This window comes from Heptranchias perlo, chromosome 44 (assembly GCF_035084215.1).
Source record: "Heptranchias perlo isolate sHepPer1 chromosome 44, sHepPer1.hap1, whole genome shotgun sequence".
Lineage (NCBI taxonomy): Eukaryota > Metazoa > Chordata > Chondrichthyes > Hexanchiformes > Hexanchidae > Heptranchias > Heptranchias perlo.
The window spans coordinates 1,661,521-1,681,731 of NC_090368.1; the positions used below are offsets into that span (position 1 = coordinate 1,661,521).

The 20,211-nt window shown below is 40.1% G+C and overlaps 1 protein-coding gene across 2 annotated transcripts in view; it reads right to left on the minus strand.

Moving 5' to 3' along the window:
- The window catches only part of ash1l (ash1 (absent, small, or homeotic)-like (Drosophila)), a 181,377-nt gene that overhangs the window by 151,858 nt on the left and 9,308 nt on the right, over positions 1-20,211 (minus strand). For both annotated transcript variants that reach the window (XM_067975852.1, XM_067975851.1), the window contains exon 2: positions 2,536-3,124. In XM_067975852.1, the coding sequence (XP_067831953.1) occupies positions 2,536-2,979 (444 nt within the window). In that variant the 5' untranslated portion in view covers positions 2,980-3,124. The remainder of the gene's footprint in view (positions 1-2,535; positions 3,125-20,211) is intronic.

Genomic DNA, 20,211 nt, shown 5'->3' on the forward strand with positions numbered 1-20,211 from the left:
TTTTTTCCTTTTCAAGTAGTTATCAAATTCACTTTTGAAAGTCACTATTGAATCTGTTTCCACCGCCCTTTCAGGCAGTGCATTCCAGATCATAACAACTTACGGTGTAAAAAATTCTCCTCACCCTTCTGGTTCTTTTGCCATGTTCCACCTATATAGGCACATGTAGGAATCAAACAGGAAAAGGCCTTTCAGCCCAATAAACTAATTCTTTTGTTATTGCTAAGCCCTACCATGTTGTCATATCTATCTATCCTTTCCTTCTCCAGAAAAACATCAATCTGTCTCCTGAATCCACTTAAACTATTGGTTTTAATGTTCTTCTCTGGTAAAGTATCCCAAATCTTCATCCCACTTTGTATGAAAAAGTTCTGCCTGAAATCCCCATTTACTAATGTCTTCATTTTTAAATTATACCCCCTGGTTTTTAATTCACCACTTTGAACAACCTGCCTGAATCAACCTTGAAGTCTCCATTCCTTTGCTACCTCAGCATATTTCAATTTTTGGAGTTATGGACAGCACTAGATACAACTCCTCATATCTACATGCATTTCAGATTTGCTGCTATTCAGCAGTATCAAGGGCAGTTATGGACTAGTGTTCAATCAGAAAAACAAAAGAAAAGACAGACAGGTTGGGGTCATTGTTTAGAATGCTGCCATTTCAAATCTGGGACCTGACAGATGAGATGCTGGCCTTTTTTCTCTGCTGACTAACGGCCCTACATGAAATCAGTTTACGGCTATTGCAACCCAATTCCTGGTTCAATGAGTCCACAATACAAAACAACTCATAATAACTGAATAAAAATTGGCAATTTAATTCTGAAAGGACACAAGGAAATGGAAAAATTCATATGGGTTTTTAAGCAGAGTCTGAAGCAGGGTTAAGGGAGCTTTACTCTGTATCTGGCTGTGTTATACCTGCACTGGAGTGCATGATGCTGATACTGGAACCATCTCCAGCAGTGACATTCACCCGTAAGGATGTACAAACTAAAACTCTGAATTGAGAAAAGTGTTTTGAAGAAAAACAGTAATTTGGATACATTTTTTTTGGTGCACAAACTACTGCAGTCCTTAAATGGTTAACATATGCAAATTACAACTGACTTTCTCCCAAAACCCTTATTCCTCAAAATGTCCAAAGCCTGTGCATCACTGCTGAATATGCATTACTCAGCAAGAATATAAACACAGTTTGGACCTGTGCCTGACACTGTCCTATGTCCCAAGGACATTGAATCTGATCAAGAGCAAGGCAATTCACTTTTACTCATCTGGTACAGTGTCCATCAAATTGCAACAAACTCCTCTCTGAATCCCAGTGCCCTGGTCAACCAAGCTCTGAATCCCAGGGAACCAAGCTCTGAATCCCAGTGCCTCATGAACCAAGCTCTGAATCCCAGTGCCTCAGTAAACCAAGCTCAGATTAAGTCAACAAGCCTTTTCGATAAATTTTTGAAAAATGAATAGCTTTTTTTTTTCCAAATCATGTTTGTTTCCATCCAGCAAGCCTTCCATATATTTCAGACGGAAACACATTCTGAACAAACCACTGATGATTGTGAATCAGTATCAATAAGTTTACCCAATTACTGGAATGGAGATAAGAAAAACGGTGAATCCTGGAAATCTGAAATAAATAAGAAAATGTTGGAAATACATGGAAGGTCTGTCAGGGTCTGAAGGAGAAAAGATTGGTTAATGTTTTGGGTTTTAACACAAAACATTAACCCGCATTCTCTCCTTCAGATGCTTATGAGCCTACTATGTATTTCTAGTATTTACTTCTTTAATAACTGGAAGAAATAGTTTTTATTTTAACATAACTTCTAAAATTAAATAAAAATCAAATTACTGAGAAAATCATATTTCAAATAAAAACAAAAAAAGGTATCAATTGTGCTGTAGAGGGAATACTACCTATACCTGTTTAAAATGTCCTTAAATCTGAATGTCTGAAACATGGTTTAAATCGCTACCAACCAATCCGAGGGAATACCACACAGAAATGGCTGAGATCATCATGATACCGTGGAGTGATAAAGGTATTTTACAAAGTTAATAAAACAGATCCAGATTGCTTGGTTATACAGTAGTTGCAATGTTGGAATATTACTGATAAACACCAAAATAGATAGGGATAGCATGACAAAATTGTTATACAGAAAAATCCATATGGAAATATTCTATATTTTCTTCAGGAATTGACATATCCTGAATACCAGGAGTCTGGACGACGCCAGCATGAATGTGGGATGGCATTTAACATACTCTGGAGTAAAGATGCTCAAGTTTGAACACTTTGGCTATTGGTTCCTGGTTGGGAGTTCAGCATATTACATTTGCTATATTGCCCTAAAACAGAAGTTAAAAACAGGGAACTACTCGTCAACCAATGGACATCTGCAGGTAAGCAAACACGAAGGCAAAAATGATTTCTAAAATAATCAAAAACTTATTACAAAGTCAAGCCCCACAACACCTTACTGTATATTACTAGTGATACACTTCAAAGTGCAAACCTTACCCGTTTTTGCTCACTTTCTTCCTCTCTCTCCTCGGTGGTCTTCCCACTTTTTGCTATTTTATTTCGCGAGTGCTTGATGGTTGTTTTAATGGCTGGCCGACAAACATAATTTTCCAGGTTTTTGGGGGGTTTCTTAGTTCTCTTAGTCTGCAGCCCAATTTTCAGTTTCAGGCTGCCTTCTGTAAAATTTGTCTCCTTGACAGAGAACTGCTGCTGGTCTGGGTTTGGTGGGTCAAGTTCTTGTCCTGAGTCAGCCGCTTTGCCCTCCCCCTGCTTCCAGTTCGTACCATCTTCTTCCTCCAAGGCACCCCCATCTAACTCTCCCTCTCTCCTGCCAACAACTTTGTTGTTGCAATTTGTTGGAGTATTCTTTCCAGGGTTCCCCTCTGCATCAATGCTCAAAGGCTGGTTCAAAGATCCTAACAATGCATTTCTTTGTTCCATTATGCAACTTTCCCCCTTACCAGTATTGGTAAGGATTGTTAGAAACAGCCACCTGTGTGTTCAGATCGCTGCTTTCTGTAGCAGACACTGACACTACACAAGCTGCCTGGTTACTGCTCCCAGCTGAAACGCAGCATCACTGTCACTGTGAAAGAAAAAAGAAAAAAAGTCAGCATTAACCAGGAATCACCTTACCCTTGGATTTTCCCTATCGTTATCAGACAAGACTCCAGTGGCTTTTTCTTCCCCAGCTCCCATTCTTCGCCCAGTGAAAACTTTTGCTTGGGACTTTTTAATCTCACTATGAGCCAAGGTAAGATGATTTTTATGCAATGTTGTCACCAGGTTTACTTAACGTATTGGTATCAATGTTCTATGGGGCCTTGGGAATGGGGAGTGTGGGGGGGGAAATTGCACTTAAGCAGAGACACTAACGTCATGCCAATAAACATCTTGCGTGGTGCTCTTAATGAATCACATTAAATTGCAACCACCACCAGTTACAGCTCACAATGCTCTCCCTAAACACAACCCAAATTTGGAAGGAGAAAACCTAGAATTGTATTGGTGTTTGTTTTATGTAAATAGTCTTGCATCTAGCACACACACGTGTGTTAGATGCAAGACTATAGGCATAAAAAATTGTTACAGATTCAAAACAATTTGATAAAAGGGCCAATCTCTGTCCTGTAGCCTGAAATTTACAAGTACCTTCTGATTGACTTCAGCAGTTTCTAAATAGCTACAATTCCCTGAATTTGCTTATTTAGAGCAATTGCCTTAAAAGACACAGGCCACATTAGCAGATAAATATAACCATGGTCCAGTCCAGACACTACCCTGTGAGAAATGCCACAGGAGTCCCACCAGTAATAAAAAAAAAATCATATACTCATTACATTTTATTTAAATCTTAGTGAAACCCTCCCATCTACAGTGCAGCTGTGTGAAAATTATACATGCTCATCACTGTGCTTTACTAAAATCCTGGTGGTAATAGTGCATTTATAAATGGTTAGTGAATTCTTTCTATAGCATGCAAGGAGGGGCCATAGGTTTATCCAAAAATTTAAGTAGTGATGATTTTAAGTCAAACTTAGGGGTGGGAAGAAAGGGAGAGAAACATTAAAAAAAATCTGGAGAAGACAACAAAAAATAACTTGGTCGGTTGTGTTGAGCAACAAAAGTATGTGCATAGGTTCATAAAGAGGGACCTATTTCAAAGCAATTTTGGGTGTACAGAGTATACAAATACACAAAACTAAGTAAAACCCTAAATATTCATGTTCCTTTTTCTTGCAAACTCAAAGAACACATTCTACTATTACATTTAATTTTTCCACACACTATTCATACTCCTTGCATTCTGTGGAAAGAATTCACTAACTTCCACCTATCTCTTTACTCTTTAAAAAAATAAAAATATCCAATCAAATGTCTTTTTTCTGGTCATCTTTTAGCACATTAGATAGAAATCTCTCAATGAATTCTAAATCAGATCATTCATCCCCACCTGCCCTCTTGGATGGAGGTAAAAGATCCCATGGTACTATTCGAAGAACAGATGGGGAGTTCTCCTGGTGTCCTGGTCAATATTTATCCTTCAACCAACACCATTAAAACAGGTGATCTGGTCATCATCACATTGCTGTTTGTGGGAGCTTGCTGTGCTCACAATAGCTGCCTCATTTCCCTACATTACAACAGTGACTACACTTCAAAAGTACTTCATTAATTGTTAAACACACTGGGGCACCCTGAGGATGTGATAAGGCACTATATAAATGAAAGTTCTTCTGTCTTTAAAATTTTTTTTTGTCTGTTATCGTTCAGAGATTTCTAGTCGAAGGGCTGTTTTCTTTTACTCTGATGTGGAGATGCCGGTGATGGACTGGGGTGGACAAATGTAAGGAATCTTACAACACCAGGTTATAGTCCAACAATTTTATTTTAAAATCACAAGCTTTCGGAGATTATCCGATTCCTTACATTCTTTTACTCTAGCTAATTGGTGCCATTATAAAAAGGTTTTCCACTCCACTGACCTCCCAGTGGGTAATCTACCACCCGGTGTGGTACTGGGCCTTACAGACCAGGAAGGTGCCAGGTTCAATTACCCAGACAAGTTAGCTGATCTTAACCAGGGCAGCAGTGGGGACATTACAATAGCCTTTAGTGACCCTTGGCTGGGGAATGGGGGTTACCTGTGCTTGAAAGTGCGTTAATAGGCACATTTTGAAAAAATGATGATGCTCAATCAAGACTTAATGGGAACTCAACTAGAAGGAAGAAAATGCTTTAAAATTCTTCTCTTAGTAAATGATATTCTGGTATAATATACAGTGCAAGGCCTGCTGCAGATCTACCTCACACATGAGCAAAGTCAGGCTGGCAGGATTTGAAGAGTTATACGATGTTATGATGCAATATGCTTGTATAAATAAATAAAATTATGGATATATTGTATTCTGGTAACATAATTGGCTGTCAAAACACTGCCAACCTTAAGCTGACTAACAATAAATGTGGCAAGAAAAGGAGGAACATGAATATTTGTTCTTAACTCTTAGGCTCTTCCAAAACAGTATATTTTGCTCCACTGCTGTCATCAATGCACGGGTTGGGGCAGGACAAAGACAGGGAGGTGAAACTGTGGAGGAACCGCTTGTCCAGGATTGGTCTGTGACAAAGCATTTTGTATTTTGGATATTTCACAAAAGGTCTGACCATAGTTGCAATGCTGCAGTGCTAAATTTCTGTCGCTAGATTCTCAGTCAGCATTCTGCATATGACATCTCCCCGCTAAATCACAGTAAACAGCTATTGCAGAATTTCAGTTTACTTCGCAGGACCCATGACCTTTGCACTATCCTGCCCTCCTTCCCAATAAAGGATGCTCCAGGCATCAGACCCTGTTGAATATTCCATCCATTTCATATTATATTATCACCCACTAACCATGCTACTGCAGAAAACCATCTATAGGTCAAATCTGTGCATTTGTTGAGCCAGGTTCACTAATGTCCTTTAGGGAAGGAAACCTGCCGTCCTTACCTGGTCTGGCCTATGTGTGACTCCAGACCCACAGCAATATGGCTGATTCTTAACTGCCCTCTGAAATGGCCTAGCAAGCCACTCAGTTGAACAATCCTGCTCGGTTCAAGAAGGTGGCTCACCACCACCTTCTTAAGGGCAATTAGGGATGGGTAATAAATGCCGGCCTCGCTGGCGACGCCCACATCCCATGAACGAATAAAGAAAAAGGGGGTATATCACCGCAAATAATGTATTACAGGACCTAATTTTCAAAGTTATAGAAGGTCGTTAGCAGGTGAGTGAAAGACATTAAAAGTACTTAGAGTTCTTCAGGACTCAATATACTTTTTCTTACTTCACTAATTCAGGCAGTTGATGAATTCTTTATGAAAACCCAACATTAAAAACTTTCAAGTGATAAACTACATCTCAGACTCTGCCGCCGGTTAAATTCCTCCATCCGTTTTATCTGAATTACCCTAACGAATGATATCACAGTATGCACTGAAACATGAGGAGCATTGCAAGGATAGCAGAATAATTCTTTGAAGACTTTCAAAATCACTTTTAGTGTTGTCATTGTAGAAAAAATACTTATCAATCTGCTTCTTGCTCATAATTCATCACCTCAAATTGTTCCCATCACTACCAATGACAAAGCCATAACCACTGGTATCTCATCCCTATTGTTTTACAACTCAAAATGCCCTGTCCAGATTGCTGGGTGTTTTCACAGTTCAAGTGAACAAAGCACAGAAAGGAAAATCACTCTCTCACCATTATTCTTCATTGAAATTCCAGTGAAAAAATCCCTCTACTGCAAGTGCATGAAATTTTACCTCCATCAATACACTTTTCTCAAATCTATTTATCAGAATTTTAAACATTTGTAGTTAGAAACTTAAGTTGGGTTTTACTTTAAAGTCCTTTCCACATCATGAGCGCTGGCTCAGAAGGGACAGTCATCCATTCCACTGACTCGAGAACGACTACTAACATTCTATGCTCACCAATGGGAGAGCTCTTTGTAGACAGGTGAGAGGGAAACGTCAGTGGAAATTAGAGAGTTTCTGTTTAAAGCTGCTATCTTCCAATAAATACCAAGTTGCAACTTTTCACAGATCTTTATTAATTCAACATTTAATGTCACTACACAGCATCATAATTATGATATTCCCATTGCAATAATGTTGTAAAGCTTCAGGGTCAATCACCAGCATCTCAACTACATCATTTTAGGTGTCAGACTTGGTTCAGTGGTCGGACTCTCGTCTCTGAGTCAGAAGGTCATGAGTTCAAGCCCCACTCCAGAGATTTGAGTATATAATCTAGACCGACACTCCCAGTGCAGTAATGAGGGAGTGCTGCACTGCTGGAGGTGCCATCTTTCGGATGGTTAAACCGAGACCCCGTCTACCCTCTCAGGTGGATGTAAAAGATCCCCTGGCACTATTCAAAGAGCAAGGTAGTTCTCCCGGTGTCCTGCCCAATATTCATCCCTCAACCAACATTACTAAAAACAGAATATCAAGTTATTATTTCATTGCTGTTTGTGGGACCTTGCTGTGCACAAATTAGCTGCCACGTTTCCCTACATTACAATAGTGACTACACGCAAAAAGTACTTAATTGGCTGTAAAACGATTTGGGACAACCTGAGGACATGAAAGGCACTATATAAATGCAAATTCTTTCTTTTCTTTCATGGATAGTAATGAGAACATTCTGAAACTGCAAATAGTGCAACTTACAATGATGTTTCAAGTACAGATATGATGGTCAAAAGATTTTTTTTTTTAAATAAAAGCTTTAACGAAGCCAAGGCTGATACTGAGGTAGGCCTGATGGTTCCTATTTCTGAGCTGCAATGCCTGCTCTTATGCAGGGAAATTTTAGTAAGTGAGTTCACTGAAGCTTACTGGTGACTTAGGAACATAGGAACAGGAGTAGGCCATTTAGCCCCTTGAGTCTGTTCCGCCATTCAACGAGATCATGGCTGATCTGAGGCCTAACTCCATATACCCGCCTTAGCCCCATATCGCTTAATACCTTTGGTTAACAAAAATCTATCAATCCCCGATTTAAAATTAACAAATGCATTTAAAATTAACTCTAAATTTTGACTTACAAAATTTACGTACTATATCCACCTGAACAATGAAAAATATCCAGCAGTACAATTTCAGCAGTACTATGAGCTATTTCACATTGGGATGAAACTCTGAAATGGGAAAAATCTGAGCTAATAAATTAAGAGCACCACACTTGAAGGGTATCACACAATGTTAAAGCACATTGGCCCAAATGCAATTTTTACCCATTGCATTTTGGTACAAATACATTAGATGGATCCAATAACAAGACTGGAATTACTTCTGGAGATATTTGTGTTGTAATCCTTACTCTTGGTGATGTCTCTGATAATTTTTAAACTTCCATAGTCCAAGAAATGGATTGTCACTTTTGAATTAACAGCTATTTGACTATTTTCTCCCCGTAGTCTTACCTTACACATTGTGTCTTCAACCAGTCAACCTGCTTCCAGGCTACTGCTAATAGCACTAAATTGCAGCTTTTATACTTGTTCAGGTCAGATTCTGGGAGTCATGGTGTCCTTGAGCTGGCACACAGATTTTAAGCTACTAAATCCAGCTCCTTTAATTCAATGACAAAATTGTAGCCCTGCAATTATGCCACCACAATAAAGCCAGTAAAAGATGGGTGCAGGTTCATGAACGCCAGTCTCCCCGAATCCAACTCAAGCGGGTACCAGCATAAGACTGTGTGAGAAGCATTTGGCTCGGGCAATTACTACAATGGCACAGAGGGAATTTGCCCCAAGAATAATTGTGGGTGCAAATCTACATTCCTAATACACTCTCTGTGACACAATGCACTGGTTTCCATTCTGCCACAAATTTACTACTTGACAAGAGTTGCAAATTCAAATTTAAAAAAATTAAAACAAAGATTAAAAAGTTAAAAATTAAGCAAACTTGACATAACAGTTTACAGAAATAATTCAAAAAGCAAATTGGCTTAAGAAACTATATGGAGACATAAGACATGGGAATACAATGTCGATAACACAGACCTGGCTCAAAAAAAGGGCAGGATTGGGTACTAAATATTCCTGGATACAAAGTGCTCGGGAAAGATAGCGAAGGAAAGAAAGGAGGGGGGGGGGGGGGGGAAGAAAGAGTGGCAGTATTGATTAAGGAGAATATTGCAGTACTGGAGAGAAAGGATGTCGTCAAGGACAGAATCTATTTGGTTAAGAGTAAGAAATAAGAGGTGCCATTACACGACTGGGTGCATTCTATAGGCCACCAACTAGTGGGACGGATGTAGAGGAGCAATTTTGCAGGGAAATTACAGAGAGGTGCAAAAGCTATAGAGTAGTGATAACTACTATCCTAATACAGACTGGGATAACAATAATAAGAGGCAAAGAGCGGGAGGAATTTTTGAAATGCGTTCAGGATAACTTTCTTAACCAGTACGTTTCCGGCCCAATGAGGAAGGAGGCATTGCTGGACTTGGTTCTAGGGAATAAGGTGGGCCAAGTGGAGCAAGTATCAGTGAGGGAGCATTTAGGGAACAGCGATCATAGTATCATAAGGTTTAGAATAGCTACGGAAAAGGACATGGGCCACTCTAAAGTAAAAATACTCAACTGGAAGAGGGCCAAGAACAGATCTGGCCCGGGTAAATTGGAATCAAAGATTGGCAGGCAAAACTGTAATTGAACAGTGGGCGGCCTTTAAAGAGATGGTACGGGTACAGTCAAGGCACATTCCCATGAGGCAGAAAGGTAGGGCAACTAAAGCCAGAGCCCCCTGGATGACACAAGAGATAGCGAGTATGACGAAACGGGAAAAAGAGGCGTATGACTGATGTCAGGTTGATAACACAAGCGAGAACTAGGCAGAATATAGAAAGTTCAGAGGGGAAGTGAAAAAGGAAATAAGAGGGGCAAAGAGAGTATGAGAATAGACTGACAGCCAACATTAAAGGCATGTAAACAGTAAACGGGTAGTAAGGAGGGGTGGGGCCGATTAGGGACCATAAAGGAGATCTACTCATGAAGGCAGAGGGGATGGCCGAGGTACTAAATGAGCACTTTGCATCTGTCTTTACCAAGGAAGAAGATGCTGCCAGAGTCTCCATAAAAGGAAGATATAGTTGAGATACTGGATGGGCTAAAAATTGATCGAGGTACTAGAAAGGCTAGCTGTACTTAAAGTAGATAAGTCACCCAGTCTGAATGGGATGCATCCTAGGTTGCTGAGGGAAGTAAGGGTGGAAATTGCAGAGGCATTGGCCAAAATCTTCCAAACATCCGTAGATACAGTGGGGTGGGGTGGGGGGTGATGCCAGAGGATTGGAGAGTTGCAAATATTACATACTTGTTCAAAAAAGGGTGCAAGGATAAACCCAGCAACTATAGGCCTGTCAGTTTAACCTCGGTGGTGGGGAAACTTTTAGAAACGATAATCCGAGACAGAATTAGCAGTCACTTGGACGAGTGTGGATTGATTAGGGAAAGCCAGCACGGATTTGTTAAAGGCAAATCGTGTTTAACTAACCAGATAGAATTTTTTGATGAGGTAACAGAGGATAGATGAGGGCAATGGAGTTGATGTGGTGGTGTGTATGGACTTCCAAAAGGCGTTTGATAAAGTGCCGCATGGTAGGCTTATCGTCATGATTGAAGCCCATGGAATGAAGGGGGCAGCAGCAACATGGATACAGAATTGGCTAAGAGACAAGAAACACAGAGTAGTGGTGGAAGGTTGTTTTTCTGACTGAAGGCAGGTGTACAATGGTGTTCCCCAGGGGTCGATGCTGGGACCACTGCTTTTCTTGATATATATTAATGACTTGGACTTGGGTGTACAGAGCACAATTTCAAAACTTGCAGATGACACAAAACTTGGAAGGGTAGTAAAAAATGAGGAGGATAGTGATGGACTTCAAGAGGATATAGACAGGCTGGTGGCATGGGAGGACACGTGGCAGATGAAATTTAATGCAGAAAAATGCAAAGTGATACATTTCGGTAGGAAGAACGAGGAGAGGCAATATAAAATGGAGGGCATAATTCTAAAAGGAGTACAGGAACAGAGAGTTCTGGGGGTATATGTGCACAATTCGTTGAAGGTGGCAGGGCAGGTTGAGAAAGCGGTTAAAAAGCATACAGGATCCTGGGCTTTATGAATAGAGGCATAGAGTACAAAAGTATGGAAGTCATGATGAACCTTTATAAAACACTGATTCGGCCACAACTGGAGTACTGTGTCCAGTTCTGGGCACCACACTTTAGGAAAGATATGAAGGCCTTAGAGAGGGTGCAGAAAAGATTTACTAGAATGATTCAAGGACGAGGGACTTTAGTTATGTGGATAGGCTGGAGACGCTGGGGTTGTTCTCCTTGGAACAGAGATGGCTGAGAGGAGATTTGATAGAGGTATTCAAAATTATGAAGGGTTTAGACAGAGTAGAGAGAGAAAAACTGTTCCCATTGGCAGAAGGGTCAAGAACCAAAGGACATAGATTTAAGGTGATTGGCAAAAGAACCGAAGGTGACATGAGGAAAAACTTTCTTACACAGCGAGTGATTAGGATCTGGAATGCACTACCCAAGAGGGTGGTGGAGGCAGATTCAATCATGGCCTTCAAAAGGGAACTGGATAAGTACTTGAAAGGAAAAAATTTGCAGGGCTACAGGGATAGGGTGGGGGAGTGGGACTAGCTGGATTGCTCTTGCATAGGTTCCTTATGCACCCATTTCCAAAAGTATTATAACCAATGACGGAGAACACATGAACTTTGATTAAAATTTAGTAACGTCATTATGTTATTGAGAGAAAAAGGTGGTATTTATGGTTGAAAGGACAATTGGAATGGCAAACCTTTATGGTCATAATAGTACAGCAGAATTGGGCGTTGAGGTTACAAAAAAATCTGGCTAAATTTAATTTTGCAGTGAGGTCCCAGAGCTAGAAAATCTACTTCTCTAAGAAATTGATTAATTTTCTCCAAGATAAATTAGCACAGTTCTACCTTTTAGTAATGATCACATACTTAGTTAGAAGGCCAAGATTAAGAGTTGGGCAAGCTGCATCAGGCCTTCCCCAAATGCAGCTGAAGCCTCATACCACTGAACATACGGCAATACTCTGTTTGATCGAAGTTTTCAAGATATTAAGGGGAACGGATAGTTTCTCTCCATCTACCTTATTTCCACTGGTTGGGGAGTCTAGGACTAGGGGACATAGCCTAAAAATTAGTGCCAGGACTTTCAAGAGTGAAGTTAGGAAACACTTCTACACGCAAAGGGTGGTAGAAGTTTGGAACTCTCTTCCGCAAACGGCAGTTGATGCTAACTCAATTATTAATTTTAAATCTGAGATTGATAGATTTTTGTTAACAAAGGTATTAAGGGATATGGGGCTACGGCGGAGATACGGAGTTAGGTCATGGATCAGCCTCGATCTCATTGAATGGTGGAACAGGCTCGAGAGGCTAAATGACCTACATTCCTAGGTTCATCCATCACCAAAATTTGTAATGCTGTACAATTGACACCCTACTATGTAGGCAAATATATAGTAATACCTGGGCCCCAAACATAAACTGGATTAAACAATTGTAGTTTATTATTAATTCTCACCAATCTTCTTCTCTCCATCCCTAAATGTGGTTCTACTGTAGAACTGTTCCATGGATGCGATTAGCCATCCTGTAGCTCATTCAAGTGCTCATTATTCATTGGTGAGCCTTGTTTGGTTGCAGTTACTCAACATTCTGGGGGTGGGGGGAGGCGATCATAAGCAAGCCCAATCCTATCCTTGCCCAACATCCACTAAGGAAAATCCCAGTAGGGGTCAGCAATTTGTCGCAATCAAATTCTCATTTGGCAGACAAAATTGAAATAAAATACTCAATGCATGGTTTGAATTTGACATCAGCTGACTAACACAATAGTGCCAATCCTTTACCAGCACCAACAAAACATTGATATTTTATATAAGGAGTCGCACAACACCAGGTTATAGTCCAACAGCTTTATTTGAAATCACAAGCTTTCGGAGCTTTGCTCCTTCGTCAGGTGAGTGAAGAGTTGCATAAAGGCACAGCATATATAGTCAGAGAACAATGCCTGGTGATTACAGATAATCTTTCTAACTGCCCTTTATCACACCTCGGCAGAGAGATAAAGGGCAGTTAGAAAGATTATCTGTAATCACCAGGCATTGTTCTCTAACTATATATGCTGTGCCTATATGCATCTATTCACTTCACCTGACGAAGGAGCAAAGCTCCGAAAGCTTGTGATTTCAAATAAAGCTGTTGGACTATAACCTGGTGTTGTGCGACTCCTTACATTTGTCCACCCCAGTCCATCACCGGCATCTCCACATCATTGATATTTTATGTTACGGTTTCCCCAATCATCATCATCTCGTCCCTCAGTTTGACGGACACATTCATACCGACAAATTTGCAACTGAATGCAGAATCTGTTGACTTGTTGGTGGCAAGTTCTAAAGAAGAAACACATGGTGAGAAGTGGTAGGATCAAGCCTTTGAATCATAAGACAAGAACAGCAGCATGGTAGACAAAGAAGTCAGTCATAAGAAATTTTCATGGCTTAGCATCAACACGTAAAGAGCTGCTCTAAGGCGGAAAGATGTTTACATTTTTTTGTCTTCGGGTGACTGACGCGCAAAAGGCAGAGCAAGATTATAGAGACAGATAGAGAGTAAAATAGAATGAGGAAAAATATAGAGAGCTCGAGATGGAGAGGCAAAGAGAGAAAGAGAAAGGGGGAGAATGTGAGTGAGTGCAGTGAATTAAGGAGGGGGGGGAATTAAGTTTTGATTGAAATGCTATTTCAATTTTATTTCAAAGAAAAAAAATGGACTCATGATTGTGAAACCTCAGAACGACCCAAGCAACATGCTGATCTTGAGGTCCCACTGTTCTACTTCCACATCAGCAGAGCAAGACAAATTCTACCAACCGTTCAGCTGACTTGTGGTGAAACCGTGACTGGAAAACCCCAGCACAGAATCATACTGACTATTCGAACTCGCAAATACATCACAATTTTGTGGTCAGCTCCAATGGTCACATTCAAATCAAAAGCTCACCATCAATTTGAATTTCCATATTATGTAAAAACTAAAACACAGAATTCACCAGAAGTACCTAGGGACTCTTATGGGGTTGTTTACATGTTATTCTGAAGCCTTTTGACTAGTGGTATCATTCTGAATATACCATTTTGTAATTTGTTGGATGCTTTGGGACATGTGTACGGTGCTGTAGAACTCTTTCGTATCATGTCTGGGCGACTCCTGGGTTTCCAAACTGACAAGAGTTACAATCTTACTTTTTTTGACTAGCAATGGAAAAACAGAGTATAGATTCACTAGGATATGTTATCAGAGATGATGAGTCACAATTGTGGGAGATAGTTGAGAATTTAGGATTATCATCACTGGAGCCCAGAAGGTTAAGGGGTGACTGAATATAGGTCTTCAGGTTTATGACAGGACATCATCGCCACAAGGTCAAAATCCTGGAACTCCTTACCTAACAGCATTGTGGGAGCACCTTCACTACATGGTCTGCAGCAGTTTAAGAAGGCAGCTCACCACCACTTCTCAAGGGCAACTAGAGATGGGCAATAAATGCCGACCTTACTAGCGACATCCATAGCCCCATAATGAATATTTTTCTTTAAAAACGGGATAAGATTGTTTTCATTGGTAGGCAAGATGGTAACAAGGGGGCATAAATTACAAACAATTATAAGGGAAAATTAGAAAAGAAATCTGTAGAGTTTGGTTAGAATATGGAATTTTCCACTGTTGCTAAAGCAGAGTCCATAAATTCTTTTAAAAGGGAATTAGATAGTTGTTTGAAAAGGTGAATTATTGGAGGGTTTGGGGAAGCAGGAGGAGACTGAGATTAGATTATGTGGCTCAGGTGGAAGAAACTCCAGCATAGATCCAATGGGCTAAATGGCTTATTTTTGCACTGTAATATTGTATGATTTTGTGACCCTCCCAATCTACTAATTATTCAGAGTTAGACATATATTAGTAGCTTATCTATTCATGCAGCCCAGAAGGTAGTTTTATAGGCAGGGTTCACTGTTAGCTGGATCCTAAACTTAGAGTATTAAAAATGCAAACTATTTCTACTTCTACTTCTTCCATGTATATAATTCAAAGCACAAGATTTTAGTCTGTTAGAAGAAACTCCAAGAGCGTGATCTTGCACGCTTGTTGAGAAAAGACATTTTGCATTTGATAATGCATCAAGTCATGTTCACTCATAGGCTCCGTCAATAAGCGTCACAGATCTGCACCCTTTTCAATCACAAACCCTATACAGTTGTACCAACCAGGTACTGGGTTACAGAATGAATGGCAACTCCACAACAAATCTGTGAATGAAAAGGATGGTGGTGTTTATTCCTCTAATACAGATGTTAATTGACAGCCTGTCTTGGGGCATCCATCTAACCTGAAACAGAATGCCTTAGGGATGGGGGTGGGGCACAAACATTAAAAGACAACAGTCAAATTAAGGATTTCTTCGAAAAAGGTAGGAGCTTTTATTTCAAACTATATGAAGATACAAGGAGAAATATTTCTCCAAACAATACCCTAATCCTTTAAATGACTGTTCCCTCGTGCCTCTTTTGGGTGTAATGTTCCCCTGTCTGAACACCATCCATACAGAGGTGCGATAACAGGCAGTTGGAAAGATTATCTGTAATCACCAGGCATTGTTCTGTGACTATATATGCGGTGCTTTGATAGAAACCTTCACACACCTGATGAAGGAGGAAAGCTCCGAAAGCTTGTGATTTTCAAATAAAACTGTTGGACTATAACCTGGTGTTGCAAGATTCCTTACATCTCTGAAAAGACTTAGCCATATCTTTAAACTATCCAAACTTAACATACTCAGTCCATGCACTAAATACATCTATAAAGCTGGTCGGTATGTTCTGATTTGGTCAAAGAAATTGAGGCATGCAATATTAAGAGAGTATCTCCTTCAAGGCATTTCCCCAATGTTACATATATAGGGTGAAAATTGCAATCAACTATAAAATGAGTTGGGTACAACAGTTGTTACAATACAATCATTTTTCTCATTTAATGCACACCATTTTATATTGGAAAATTGATCCTAAACACAGGTCCTTGTTACAAATTAGTATAAACTAATGGTGATTATTAAGAAAATATTCTTGGAAGCTACTTTCACACATACACGGTGCAAACACTGCCATGGTATTAAGAACAGCCAATCAAGGAAATAGAGAAGGTCCTCTCTGATATTTTACTGCACATTAAGCCTTAAAATATCATGCATAGTGCAAGATTGCAAAATGGAGGTATTTTACCTCAAATTTGAATTAAAATTCACAGAAGGGGCTAATCTGCTGTCTTTCAGGCAAAGCGGATAGAGGCTGCTGAAAATGAAACAGAGCAGCAGCACAAGAATTCAATATGAACAAGTCCAATGTGCAGGATTGGCAAAAAGATAAGGGATAGAATTTTTTTAGTGGCTTCCATTCTAAAGGATCAGGATAGTCCAATGGGAAAATGGCCTGAAAAGCTGTTGGGACATGGTGCTGACAACAAGAGCTATAGAAAGCAGAGTCAGCACAATTAAATGTTGTGGTGACGGCCCCCAGCAGTTTCAAGGGCAGCCCAACCTCAGTTTGAAATTGGTCAAGATGAATAGTCTAAGTGCGCACCCATACAACAATGGGCCACATAATACCATCTGATCATCACGGGAAGATTGCCAGTTTGCAGGACTTTGTGCAAAGGTGGCATGTCTATAGGATCTCAAAATCATACATGAATTTTCAATGCGCTTTGACAATCCTAGAAAAAAAAAGATAACTATGAACTATTGAAGAGGATCAGTGGGAACAACTGACCACAAACAGATCAATTTTATCATGCATGGTCAATGACAATTAGTTGATGCCAATGATTTTTTAATTGATTTTCAACTTAATTGTTAAGCACAAGAAAGGATGAATGACGTACCCAATGCTGGAGTGGGCTCAGAAGGTTTGGCATCAGCACAAAGGAAGGATATTTAACCTCAGAACTCTCAGCACTGGTGTTCGCAATTTTAGACATTTTAGTGTTAAAAATATCCTAGGGACTCCCACAATGGCTTATTTGATTAAGGCAGCAAGTAGCTGAGCTGTATAGAGCATCAATGTCCCAATCTGTGCTGAGTTTGCCGATTTCAGCCGGGGCGGTGTTGGGACCATTATAATTACCCTCAGCATGCCTGGGTTAGGGTAGAGAAAATTGGACTGGGAAGGGGGGGCGGGGCGAGGGGCGAGTGAAGCATTTGATGATGATAAAAAAAAGTTGCGATGCCTGGAGACCGCATCAAGTTTCTTTAACCACTAGACATAGTGGTCAGCATAGGCCACTCAAAGTTGGTCAGGAAGCTGTGGCATACCCAGTGACTTAACTGCAAGTTGCAGAATGAGAAAGGTCAACAAGAGTGTGGCTAATACTTGAGACTGTAATTTCAACAGCCTTTGTATGGATTCAGGAAGGAACAAGAGGTAGATCCATACGTTTTCCCCACTTTGACTCCTTTAAATCAATGCCAAACACCTGAATAATGGACACAGCAAGTCTACAGCTAGTGCACGAAACTACACTCCAAGATAATAGTGTACAAATGCTAAAAGCATTTGTCTGAAATTCCTCCCTTCATTATAGATAAAATATATTAACACCCACTAAAACAGCAGAGAGAGATATGTCAGAATATGTTAAGCGCCTATACACTAGTATCCCAAAGATTAGTACCAGTATGCTTAATAAGCCAAGTAATAGCACCAAACACCAGTATTTAGATAACTTTGATAAATTAGAATGAACGGGGAAGTACTTTATTTGGTGTCCCATTGTGGAATCTTTCAACAGAACAGTATCTCCAGCGACCCGTAGAAACTAACATTTAATTGAAATGAAGTGGATGCGTTCCACTGACATGAAGGGGCAATCCTCGCAGAATGCGTCAGCTACTATTGGATTTCTGTACACTTGGCCTTTTTATAGGTCAACCAGGAGTTGTTATTCTCAAAGGATTCCTCAACAAGTTTTTCTATGAACACAGCAAAACAGCTACAGTGTTTGGGGGAAAAGATGATAGCTCTCAACTGGTCTGTAAAAAAGACCAACTATGCAGAAACCAATACCAGCTAGCAGCAAGGATCTCCCTTCCCCATTCGGCATCAGTGGAACATATCCGCATCAGTTCAATAAAACTCTTCCTCTTCCAGAGTCTGCAGAAGAGCTGTTGAAATTAGGATTATTCCACAATTTATATGGGGAATGGAAAGATAAAGTGGAAGCATATTACATTGTTCATTAAAAGAATCGCCATGAAAAGCTTAAAAAATAAATTTGCTGCATTTTTGGTTTCTTATTTGCCAATTTTCAGTTCCACAGCAAAAGCACATGGCTGCCTTCTTGAACTTCTGCAACTAAATCCTACTTATATCATCTTTTGAAAGGGGGCCACAAGACTGCAATGAAAACTACTTTGCTGAGCTAAGTCAGGAGAGTCGCAGCCATTGGGACTCTACTGGTTACAACCGATGGAAGTGCTGACAACTGTATGAACATTGTGCATAAATAATAAGTTTATTAAAACAGCTGAATCCATTGCAATTAATTCAGCATTTAATCAGCCGGTAAGACAGCCCTATTTTTGGGCCATGTGATGTAATTCTAAAAACCTACAAATGCCCAGTGAACCGTTGTCTACGGTCATGTTAGTTATTGTGAGGCTATAGCTTAACGGCCACTACTTTAGCTGCAGAGCTTCTACATTTCATTCCCTTTGGAAGCACGGGTTCTGCAAGTGAATGGGAGCACCCCAGTTGAGAAAGCTGATATTTTTAAATCAGAGCTTTTTTTTATTCATTCATGGGATGTGAGCATCGCTGGCGAGGCCAGCATTTATTGCCCATCCCTAATTGCCCTCGAGAAGGTGGTGATGAGCCACCTTCTTGAACCGCTGCAGTCTGTGTGGTGAAGGTTCTCCCATGCCTTTTCTGTTGTTTTCTTAATTAAAACAGAGACCCCCCCCACCCCAGTCATTTAAAACTGCACGAGAACGAAACTGATGCATTCCCAAGAAACCTGAGTGAATGGATTAAATTGACAACACGTGTTGCAGCTTTTAAAAAAGAAAATCAAAACCTCCAACTAGACATAACTCGAGGGAAAATAAAGCATCCCTCTGTCAGCCATAAAAAGCACCCCAGTTATGATAACCCGAGTCAGTGGCTTCTGTTTTATAATTTTCTATCACTCTTGCCACAGCAACAGGAAAAGTGAGCAATGCTCACAAAAATCCCCATACAAAACAAGTGCTGACTGAGAGGCCCTTGCAGAAATTGTTAAAGAGCCACAGAAATGTAACAAGTAGACACACTTATTGTTTACTGAAAAGCTATATGCACAAATTTCTTGAAAGCCTAGCTTTTCTATAGAAAAATTGTCTTGGGTCCTCAGACAAAAACCAAGTGGAAAAAAGGTATGACTCAAGTCAGTTGATCCACTACTCCATCCTCAAAAAAACTATACTGGTTGAACTAGCATCTTCCCAGAAGCCACTGACAGTATAAATGGACAAGTTCCAAGGTTCAACATGAAGCAAAGTTTTTTTTAATAAATTCTACATTATTGTACAATAACCTACCATTCACTGCTTTGCTCTCCACATTCCTCTCTTTTGCTCAGGAGGGTAGAATGATCTGCCACCTGGACTTTTCCACAACTAAAATGTGCAGAGACACAATACTGACGAACTCCCTTCCCCCCTCCACGCAAAATAGAGCAACGTGCCACTCTATGACATTTGATCAGCTGAGCCAACAACCAATAATACCAAGGTTTGTTCCAAGTGCAGCTGAGGTTAGGGAACTGTACCCAGGATCACTGAATAGAAATCCAGCATTTTGTTGACAGAGCTACATTTCCCTAATTTCCTCCACTTTAATCTGATCCACGGTCTAAGCTTTAACAAACCACATTAAGCCATTTAGAGGGTTTGAGAAGAATTTCTTCAAGACAAAGCTGTAGATGCTTCACTAGTTTTATGGCCTGTCA